General features: G+C 45.1%; 2 protein-coding genes across 4 annotated transcripts; one reads left to right on the top strand and one right to left on the bottom strand.

Annotated features, from left to right (window-relative positions):
* The first annotated feature begins 1,981 nt into the window (after positions 1-1,981).
* On the top strand, positions 1,982-4,428 carry LOC117818078 (polyadenylate-binding protein-interacting protein 2-like). 3 transcript variants are annotated; one of them, XM_034690936.1, is made up of 4 exons: positions 1,982-2,098; positions 2,321-2,488; positions 3,508-3,699; positions 3,983-4,428. In XM_034690936.1, exons 2-4 carry the CDS (start codon positions 2,345-2,347, stop codon positions 4,046-4,048), a joined length of 402 nt encoding a protein of 133 aa, XP_034546827.1. In that variant the 5' UTR covers positions 1,982-2,098; positions 2,321-2,344; the 3' UTR covers positions 4,049-4,428. The 3 variants fall into 3 exon arrangements, with proteins under 3 accessions (XP_034546827.1, XP_034546829.1, XP_034546828.1); XM_034690938.1 differs by having other exon boundaries at positions 2,039-2,131; XM_034690937.1 differs by having other exon boundaries at positions 2,067-2,131; positions 2,218-2,488.
* Positions 4,429-5,895: 1,467 nt separating this feature from the next.
* exosc3 (exosome component 3) lies at positions 5,896-7,722 on the bottom strand. The gene is made up of 4 exons (XM_034690721.1): positions 7,404-7,722; positions 6,980-7,129; positions 6,458-6,609; positions 5,896-6,369 (listed from the first exon to the last, which is right to left on the bottom strand). Exons 1-4 carry the CDS (start codon positions 7,626-7,628, stop codon positions 6,162-6,164), a joined length of 735 nt encoding a protein of 244 aa, XP_034546612.1. The 5' UTR covers positions 7,629-7,722; the 3' UTR covers positions 5,896-6,161.
* Between the last annotated feature and the right edge of the window lie 1,562 nt (positions 7,723-9,284).

The following is a 9,284-nucleotide window of genomic DNA, read 5'->3' as shown; positions in this document are numbered from 1 at the left end:
TGTTATTAGGTTGTTGTTGTTGTTTTTATGTTATTAGGTTGTTGTTTACTCTTTAGTGTATATTTATGTTGTGGAACAGTTTGTTCAGTGAAGTGTTAGAGGAGGCTCTGCACAGTCTAGACGACGGTGCTGCCTTCAAGACACACTCGGAAAATCTAAACTCTGGCTCACAGGACTGAATAGCATCAGAGGCAATTGTTAATTATTCATAACAATGCAACTGGGCTGTAGATATGATCGGGGTACCACATGTTGGAAATAAGTGAAGTGCCTATTTTGCTTTTATATGAAAACAAAGGTTGTGTGTTAGTGTGTGTGTGTGTGTGTGTGTGTGTGTGTGTATGTGTGAAGGGGGGGGGGGTCTTCATATTTGAGTGGCAAGATGTGTATTCTCCCCTCATGCTGAGATCTTCTCCCCATAATGTACACAGACTCGTGGACTCATAAACTCACCCATGTATACTCACCTGTTCAGAGGGCTTTTGGATCATTTTTTTTACCTCTATGCAATTTTAATTGCATTGTTATATTTCCACCTGTTTTTCTCTTTTTTAAAATGTCTTTTCATGTAATTTTTAATTGTATTTAACCAGTTTTTTACTAGTTTTTAAGGCGCTGCATAGCCTAATATCAGACTACATATCAGAGATGTTTTTAGTGTATAAACCAGGAAGGTCTCTCAGATCCTCCAGCTCCTCTTTTTTAGCTGTTCCTCAGGGGAGAACAAAAACATTTGGTGGCGCTGCTTTCAGCCATGAAGCTCCCAAACTATGGAACAGCCTGCCGGAGGATCTGAGGGAAGCTGACAGAGATATTGAGACTTTTAAACATAAACTAAAAACATATTTATTCAGTCTGGCTTTTATGTAGAGTTTAACAATTGTATTCATACTTTTTACTGTTAAATTGATTTAAATGCTGCTTTATTATTTTACTAATTTTAACTGTTTATTGATTTTATTTTTATTTATTCATTCATTTATTAATTTCAATTTATCTACTCATTTTTATTGACATTTTTAGCCCTCATTCTATTTTCAACTCTTTTCCTTACCCCTTTTTAAATGTATTTATTTGAACTATTTATATTCTTAATATTAATTTGACATTTTAACTTATTTTAATAACACATATTTTATTATTGTCGGTGTGCATTAGTCTCTATTTTAAAATCCATTTTTGTTTTGTCTTGTCGTTATTTTATGTCTGCTTCTTTCTTGTTTTCAATCACTGTAAAGCACTTTGGGTTGCATGCGACTTGTATGAAAGGTTTTATCTGTAAAGCACTTTGTGACATTCTTCGTCTAAAAAAATCTCTCTAAAAATAAATTACGATTATTATGAATAGATTTCTATAGCTTTTCACATTCACAAATAACTACTGTATCCATCTGCATCGCACTGTTCTTCATACTGTGTATGTTTGTTTTTAAATAACCTGCTGCAATTTTTATCGTGCAATAACTTACCTTATCTATTTATCAGATAGAAGTGTACATAGTGTGTATGTATCTGTAATAGTTGCCATATTATTATTTATTTTTACTTTATTTTATTTTATTTTATTTTACCATTGCTATTATTATTGTTATTATATTTTTTTAATTATGTTAGTACATTGTTGTATTCCCCTGTCCCGTGTTGTAAGCTGCTGTAACAAAAGAATTTTACAGAATTTTACAAATAAAGTATATCTTATCTTATCTTAACATGTAAATGGAAAATGATGACAAAAAGTACATAAAGTTCTATCTAACTTTTACCCCCTAATCGTTGTAATTCTAACAACCACAGGTGTGTTTAATGAGGCGGGAACAGGACTGAGTCATCCCACTTTGTCAGATGTATTTACACAGGCTGCTCTGAAACCAGTCCCCCCCAGAGAGTCTGTTAAAAATGTCCCACATGTACCAGGACACTCTCCTTTCCGATTATGCAGCCTCGTTTGGTTAAAGTAGGTCAGGTGTTACATGAAGGCAGCAGAGCGGCTCGTCCAATCACAGGCGAGCACGGCGTGACGTCATAGATGTAAACAAACAGAGGCAGCGGCCATTACAGTTTGAGAAGAGTTCTCCAGAGTGGACCGTTTGGTGCTGTGGTGAGGGGGACTTGGTGTTTCAGGGTCTTTAATGTGTGTTAGACTCTCAGTGTGATGTTCTCTCGTTGATTTAAAGTGTCTGGATGTTTGTCTGGAAGCTTTCAGTCCCTGTTACTCAGTTATTACAGAGCCAGCGGCCATCACAGAGACCCTCTGACATAACGGACCAACTGATCCAGGTCTGCTGAAGGTTAAACCCGTCCTCTGTCTGCCCCCCTTCAGCTAACGGTCTGATCCGGGACGGCAATGAAAGATCCGAGTCTCAACAACCCCAACAACAACAACATGACGATCAGCAACGAGATCATCCTGAGCAGCACGTTCATCTCAGAGGAAGACCCGTTCGCAGAGTACCTGTGGATGGAGAACGAGGAGGAGTTCAACAGACAGGTGAGAGACCACTGCGCATGCGCACACACACAGGTCAGATACACACAGGTCAGACACACACAGGTCAGACACACACAGGTCAGACACACACACACACACACACACACACACAGGTCAGACACACACAGGTCAGACACACACACACACACAGGTCAGACACACACAGGTCAGACACACACAGCACACCTGAGGACAGACAGACACACACACACAAACACACACACACACTCAAACACACACACAGGTCAGACACCACAGCACACCTGAGGACACACTCAAACACACACACACACTCTCAAACACACAAAAACACACACACACACATACTCACACACTCACACACACACACACACACACACACACTCACAAACACATACACACACAAACACACACTCACACTCACACACACTCACAAACACACACAAACACACACACACACTCATACACTCACACAAACACTTACACACATACACACACACACACTCACACACACACACACACTCACACACATACACACTCACTCACACACACACACACACACATACACACACACACAAACACACACACACATGCACACACTCGCACACACTCACACACACACACACGCACACACGCACACACACACACACACACGCACACACGCACACACACACAGACAGGTGACAGCTGGAAACCAGGTCAGCACGTGAACGCATCACGGAGGTGTTTACACTTGTTGTTATGAACAGCTGTGACTGAAGAGGACTCACCTGTCCTACCTTTAAAAGGTGTGCTGGTCCTCTTTGACAGGGTTCAGTTAGTCCACTATTCCAATAAAGGAAACAAAGAGGACCAAGAGTTCCAAAATAACACTGAACAGAAACAGACTCTCTCTCTCTCTCTCTCTCTCTCTCTCTCTCTATATATCAATATATTCTCTGTGTAGACGTCTCCTCTGAACCACTTTAAAACAAAACTCTGTGTGTGTGTGTGTGTGTGTGTGTGTGTGTGTGTGTGTGTGTGTGTGTGTGTTGCTGCAGGTGGAGGAGGAGCTGTGGGAGGAGGAGTTTATGGAGCGATGCGTTCAGGAGCTGCTGGAGGAGGAGGAGCAGTGGGAGTGGTTCATCCCGTCCAGAGACCTCCCCGCCCAGACCGTCAGTCAGCTGCAGGACCAGATCAGCCTGCTGGTCCTGGACGGGGACGTTCACGCAGACGCAGACTTTGACATTGTGGTGAGTTCACCGTCTGTTTCGACCAATCAGAGGCCGTCCTGACTCAGAGACTAACAACAACAACAACAGAGTGTGTTTACAGTTTCATTCAGCAGACTCTGATCTCTGTTCAGACCTCAGATCTCTGTCCTGGACCTGGATCACACACGTCACCTTGATCTCTGGAGTCTAGACTCAGAGTCACAGACCTGATCTGTAGTTCCTGTCCCTGTTATCCTTTCACAGAGCTGTTAAACACACACACACTGTGGATGTCTCACTCTGTCTCTTTTCTCTCCACCAGGTGAACAGCAGTCTCAACCCAAACGCCAAGGAGTTCGTCCCGGGGATCCAGAAACACATCATCTGACCCCGCCAGGCTCCGCCCCCTCCCCACCACCCCCACCCCACTCCGCCCTCCTCACTCCGCACTGTGACATCATCAACAAGATGTCTGCCGTATTTTTTCAGTCGCCACCTTCAGCCTGACGTGTTGCCAAAGTTCTGCGTTCGCCTCGCATGTGTTCAATTACAGAGTCCCGTTACCATAGTTACTAAAGTTTTCACCTGTCTGTTTACCTGAGTGTGTGTGTGCGTGTGTGTGTGTCACTCTCTGAATGTAAATCAGCTGAGAGTGTGTGTGTGTGTGTGTCACTTTAGTTCAGAGCAGACTGGTTTATGTTACAACGAGCTCTGATGTCTCACTCTGACACTTTTTATTTGCACTTTTATAAAAGCCTAAAAACAAACGTAGAGTTCACTTTTTATCCAGAGCCGGTCTGACCCGGTCCAGAGCCGGTCTGACCCGGTCCAGAGCCGGTCTGATCCGGTCCAGAGCCGGTCAGTCTGGTCTTTGATACCTGCACTCCTCCATATTTTCCCAGCATCCTTTGTGGTTCGGGTTGTGCTGCCTGTCAGAGCTCTGGCTCTCTGCTGCCTCAGTTACTGCTGTTTGTTTGTTTGTTTGTTTGTTTGTTTGTTTGTTTGTTTGTTTGTTAGGTTTTCTAAATGCACATAAAGTACTGTATAAAAAGTCAGATAAAGAAAAAAGTTGTAAAAAAATCTATTTTTTCTTAAACTATTTGAAATAAATGTTACGAGAAAACGAAACCTGAGTCTGTTTTTAAACTCATGTTGATCTGAAGCTGTCAGACCTGGTCCCTGTCAGACCTGGTCTACATCGGTCCTGGTCCCTGTCAGCCCTGGTCTCAGTCAGCCCTGGTCCCTGTCAACCCTGGTCCTTGTCAGACCTAGTCCCTGTCAGCCCTGGTCCCTGTCAGCCCTGGTCCCTGTCAACACTGGTCTCTGTCAGACCTAGTCCCTGGTCCCTGTCAGCCCTGTTCTCTGTCAGCCCTGGTCCCTGTCATTCCTGGTCTCTGTCAGACCTAGTCCCTGTCGGCCCTGGTCCCTATCAGCCCTGGTCCCTATCAGCCCTGGTCTCAGTAAGCTCTGGTCACTGTCATTCCTGGTCCCTCTCAGCCCTGGTCTCTGTCATTCCTGGCCTCAGTCAGCCGTGGCCTCTGTCAGCCCTGGTCTCGGTCAGCCCTGGTCTCAGTCAGCCCTGGTCTCTGTCAACACTGGTCCCTGTCAGCCCTGGTCTCTGTCATTCCTGGCCTCAGTCAGCCGTGGCCTCTGTCAGACCTGGTCTCTGTCAGCCCTGGTCTCTGTCAGCCCTGGTCCCTGTCAGCCCTGGTCTCTGTCAGCCCTGGTCTCTGTCAGCCCTGGTCTCAGTCAGCCCTGGTCTCTGTCAGCCCTGGTCACGGTCAGCCCTGGTCTCAGTCAGCCCTGGTCTCTGTCAGCCCTGTTCCTGTCAACACTGGTCCCTGTCAACACTGGTCCCTGTCAGACCTGGTTTCTGTCGGTCCTGGTCTCAGTCAGCTCTGGTCTCTGTCATTCCTGGTCTCAGTCAGACCTGTTCTCTGTCAGCCCTGTGTCTGTCAGACCTGGTCTCTGTCATTCCTGGTCTCAGTCAGCCCTGGTCTCTGTCAGCCCTGGTCTCTGTCAGCCCTGGTCACGGTCAGCCCTGGTCTCTGTCAGACCTGATCCCTGTTAGACCTGGTCCCTGTCAGACCTGGTCCCTGTCAGACCTGCTCCCTGTCAGACCTGGTCCCTGTCACACCCCCTCACAGCTCCTCTGATGGTCTCTTCTTCTCTGGTTCTGGTCTCTGAGCTCTCACACGCCTCAGAAACCGGTCTGACACAGAGACACGTGACCCGTTTGATTTAATAAAGAACTCATTTATCAGGTCAGGATATAAAACACGGTACAGAACCAGATCCTGAACCACAGCTGGATCTCAGGTGAACACACACCTGAGTGAGACCGGGTCTCTGAACAGGAAGTGATCCGGCGTCACCTCAAAGATCTCTAACGTCTCTGTGAGCAGGCGGACCTCCGAAGACCTGAGCTCACCTGCCTCCTCCTGAACACAGACCAGGTGAGCTGCAGGTGAGGTTTGTAGTCCAGCAGGGTTTGATGTGGTCTACAGCGCCCCCTGTGCCACCCTCTTGAACAGCTGCTGTCTCTGGGGGGCGGTCATGGTGTCGCAGCTCTGCAGCAGGTTGGCGATGACGAGGGTCCGCTGAAGACTGGAACACCGGACCCAGAGACGGCCGTTCATCCCAACCACCAGCTCACAGGGGAACAGCTGCTGCAGGTCCTGCAGGACGCCGCTGTGGGGGGCCAGCAGCCTGAGGGGGGACAGAGAGGGGTTAGGACGGCCTGAAGGGGGGCGTCAGAGAGCCAGGTCCTTCAGGTGGATCATTCAGAAGCTCATACCTTCTGACGAGTCCCAGAGAGACGCTGAAGAGCAGACCTCCTGCTCCGAACACTCCCATCCCGTTGGCTCGTCCCCCGCTGTCCACACAGACCAGCTCCGGCTCCATGTCCTTATTGGCTACCACGAATTGAGCAAAGACCAGGTCCCCTACCTGCACAGGTAGACCACACAGAGGGAGGTCAATACACAGAGAGGGTCTCACCTGAACTTCACAGTCTCACCTGGACTTTCTGTCCACAGAGTCTCACCTGGACTTCCTGTCCTCAGAGTCTCAACTAGGCTTCCTGTCCTGAGTCTTACCTGGACTTCATAGTCTCACCTGGACTTTCTGTCCTGAGTCTCACCTGGACCTCCTGTCCTCAAAGTCTCACCTGGACTTCCTGTCCTGAGTCTCACTTGGACTTTCTGTCCTCAGAGTCTCACCTGGACTTCACAGTCTCACCATGATTTCCTGTCCTGAGTGTCACCTTGACTTTCTGTCCTCAGAGTCTCATCTGGACTTTCTGTCCTCAGAGTCTCACCTGTACGTTGGGGCGGTTCCTCTTGGTGGACCCCTCAAAGGCCAGGTAGGACAGGGACGCCTGCTCACTTCCTCCAAAGTCCACCTTGAAGACGTCTCCTGATTTGACCGTCACGATGCCGATGACGGTCTCTCCTTTAACGGGGACGTACTGAGGACAGAGACACAAACTCCCATGATGCACTGCATGAACACCTCAAACTCCCATGATGCACTGCTGTAACACCTGTCCCCTCCCTGCTGAAGGAGGAACCAGCTGCCTGAGGCTATAAGGTTCCTCTTTAATGTACAAACTGAAACATCCTGTCAGACACTTAATCTATCAGTTTAGGTCTAAAGTCTGGACCAGGTCTGGACCTGTTCTGGACCAGGTCTGGACCTGTTCTGGACCAGTACTTTGAACACAGAGTTAAGTCTTGGCTCACCCTCCTCTGCTGGGAGTCCATCCAGAACATGTTGGGCGCCTTGTGTCTCAGGACGCCGCTCTTACAGACCAGCAGCCGGTCCCCGCTCCGCCTCAGACCCGGACCACAGACCACCCTCTCGGACTTCACGGGTCCCGACAGAGAGATGGTGTCCTCGGTGTGGAAGGAGAACTCGTCCCCCGGCAGCAGCACCTGTCCCACTTTGTCTCTCAGAGAGGAGAACATCTCTCTGCTGCTCCTCTCACGTGTGTTGTTGTTCTGACACGGACTGAGATCAGTGTGACACACGGGAAGCAGGAAGCTGCTGAGCGTGCAGCGCTCCCTGAGGGACCGGAGGGAAACAAGAAACACATCTTCAGTCCGGAGAAGGAAAATAAAACATGAAACTAATAAAAACTAATAAAACCATGAGAGGGATTATTAAAGACCTTGAGTCATCATATTTAATGAAAACACTTCAGACTGAGTTATTTTAATGTGTTTTTAATTATTTAGTATTTTATTTAATATTTTTCTCCTCTCTGATCTCAGTCTTCACTCTTTTTAATTTAAATATTTTTAATTAAAAGGATGAAAATAAATTCCAACTGGAGAATAACTTCACTGATGTCATGTTTTAATTTCATAGAGCTCCTAAAACTCATATTTCTTCATCTTTTTATTTTCTTCTGCTGTAACTGATGATTTCAGGACTTTAATCTGCTGAACACAACATTTATTTCTCTCTGTAGTTCAAGATGTCAGACAAGATCAGATCTCACTTTATTGATCCAGGGGGAAATCTGTTTCACAAAGCAGCAAGCGTAATACAAGAATAAGGGTAGAGAAAAATACAGTAAGATAGATAAATAAAATAGAATAGAGCAAAATTAGAAGATAGAAATATAATAAGAATTACATTAAATAAGAACAGATAAATAAAATGTAATAAAAGTAGATACATGTAATAAAATAAAATAAATGGTGAAATTGAAATAGATAAATACAATACAAACTAAATAAAGTCAAATAAGAATAGATTGATAAAAAAAAAAAGTACTAGATGAGTATGATCAAAATTAAATCAAAATATATAAATACAATCAAAATAAAATAAAAATAGATAATTTAAATACAAGAATAGAGCAAAATTAAAATCTCAAAATATAATAAAAATAACATAAAACAAGAATAGCTAAATACGATAGAACAAAAATACATAAATGTAATAAAATAAAAATAATTATGAAAATTAGAATAGATGAATACAATAAAAATAAAATCAAGTCAAACAAGAATAGATGTAATAATAATGAATAGATGAGTAAAATCAAAATTATATTAAATATATAAATAAAATCAAAATACAATAAAGTGGAAGAAGATAATAATAATAGAAAATCTAAGGTTTATACAAATGTTACACATGGTATAAATAGTAATAATGATACTAGAGAGTAATAAAGTCTGCTGAGGACTCAGATGTATTCTCATATTCACTCTGTGTTTAAAGGATTCACACTTTAAGTTTTAGAACAGATCCTCAGCTTGTTTTCATTCTCTGTGATGTGTATTCCTAAACAGCAGGGGGCGCTGTGGTGCAGCTGAACTGAGCAGCTCTCTCCCCTTGTCTGAAGTATCAGACTCCTGTCAGTGTTTTCACTCAGTGTGACTCAGTGAGGATGAAGACAGGAGCCTTTCAGGATCACCAGAGACTCCCGAAGCAGCCCGAACTCTCTTCACCTCAGGATGAGCTCAAATCAGCCTTTCTCCCATCATGCCTCTCATCACCTGTAGGGTCAGTGATCAGAGGTGTTACAGTCTGCACAGGGTGTCCTCTGTCAGCCGTGAGTCCGGAGAACGTTCCTCCTCCCACAGAGTCCTGAGTCCTGAGTCTGCAGA

This window comes from Notolabrus celidotus, chromosome 8 (genome assembly GCF_009762535.1).
Source record: "Notolabrus celidotus isolate fNotCel1 chromosome 8, fNotCel1.pri, whole genome shotgun sequence".
Lineage (NCBI taxonomy): Eukaryota > Metazoa > Chordata > Actinopteri > Labriformes > Labridae > Notolabrus > Notolabrus celidotus.
The sequence above is the reverse complement of the archived record's forward strand: the minus strand, read 5'-3'. Positions and strand labels throughout refer to the sequence as shown.

What these genes read in the sequence shown, in the direction of transcription:
- exosc3 (XM_034690721.1), bottom strand. Translation starts at nt 7,628, where the DNA reads ATGTTCTCCTCTCTGAGAGACAAAGTGGGACAGGTGCTGCTGCCGGGG. An exon ending in TGGACTCCCAGCAGAGGAGG is followed by an intron (nt 7,130 to 7,403) that starts GTGAGCCAAGAC and finishes CTCTGTCCTCAG; the next exon opens with TACGTCCCCGTTAAAGGAGA. An exon ending in TCTCTGGGACTCGTCAGAAG is followed by an intron (nt 6,370 to 6,457) that starts GTATGAGCTTCT and finishes GTCCCCCCTCAG; the next exon opens with GCTGCTGGCCCCCCACAGCG.
- LOC117818078 (XM_034690936.1), top strand. Translation starts at nt 2,345, where the DNA reads ATGAAAGATCCGAGTCTCAACAACCCCAACAACAACAACATGACGATC. An exon ending in AGGAGGAGTTCAACAGACAG is followed by an intron (nt 2,489 to 3,507) that starts GTGAGAGACCAC and finishes GTGTTGCTGCAG; the next exon opens with GTGGAGGAGGAGCTGTGGGA. An exon ending in ACGCAGACTTTGACATTGTG is followed by an intron (nt 3,700 to 3,982) that starts GTGAGTTCACCG and finishes TCTCTCCACCAG; the next exon opens with GTGAACAGCAGTCTCAACCC.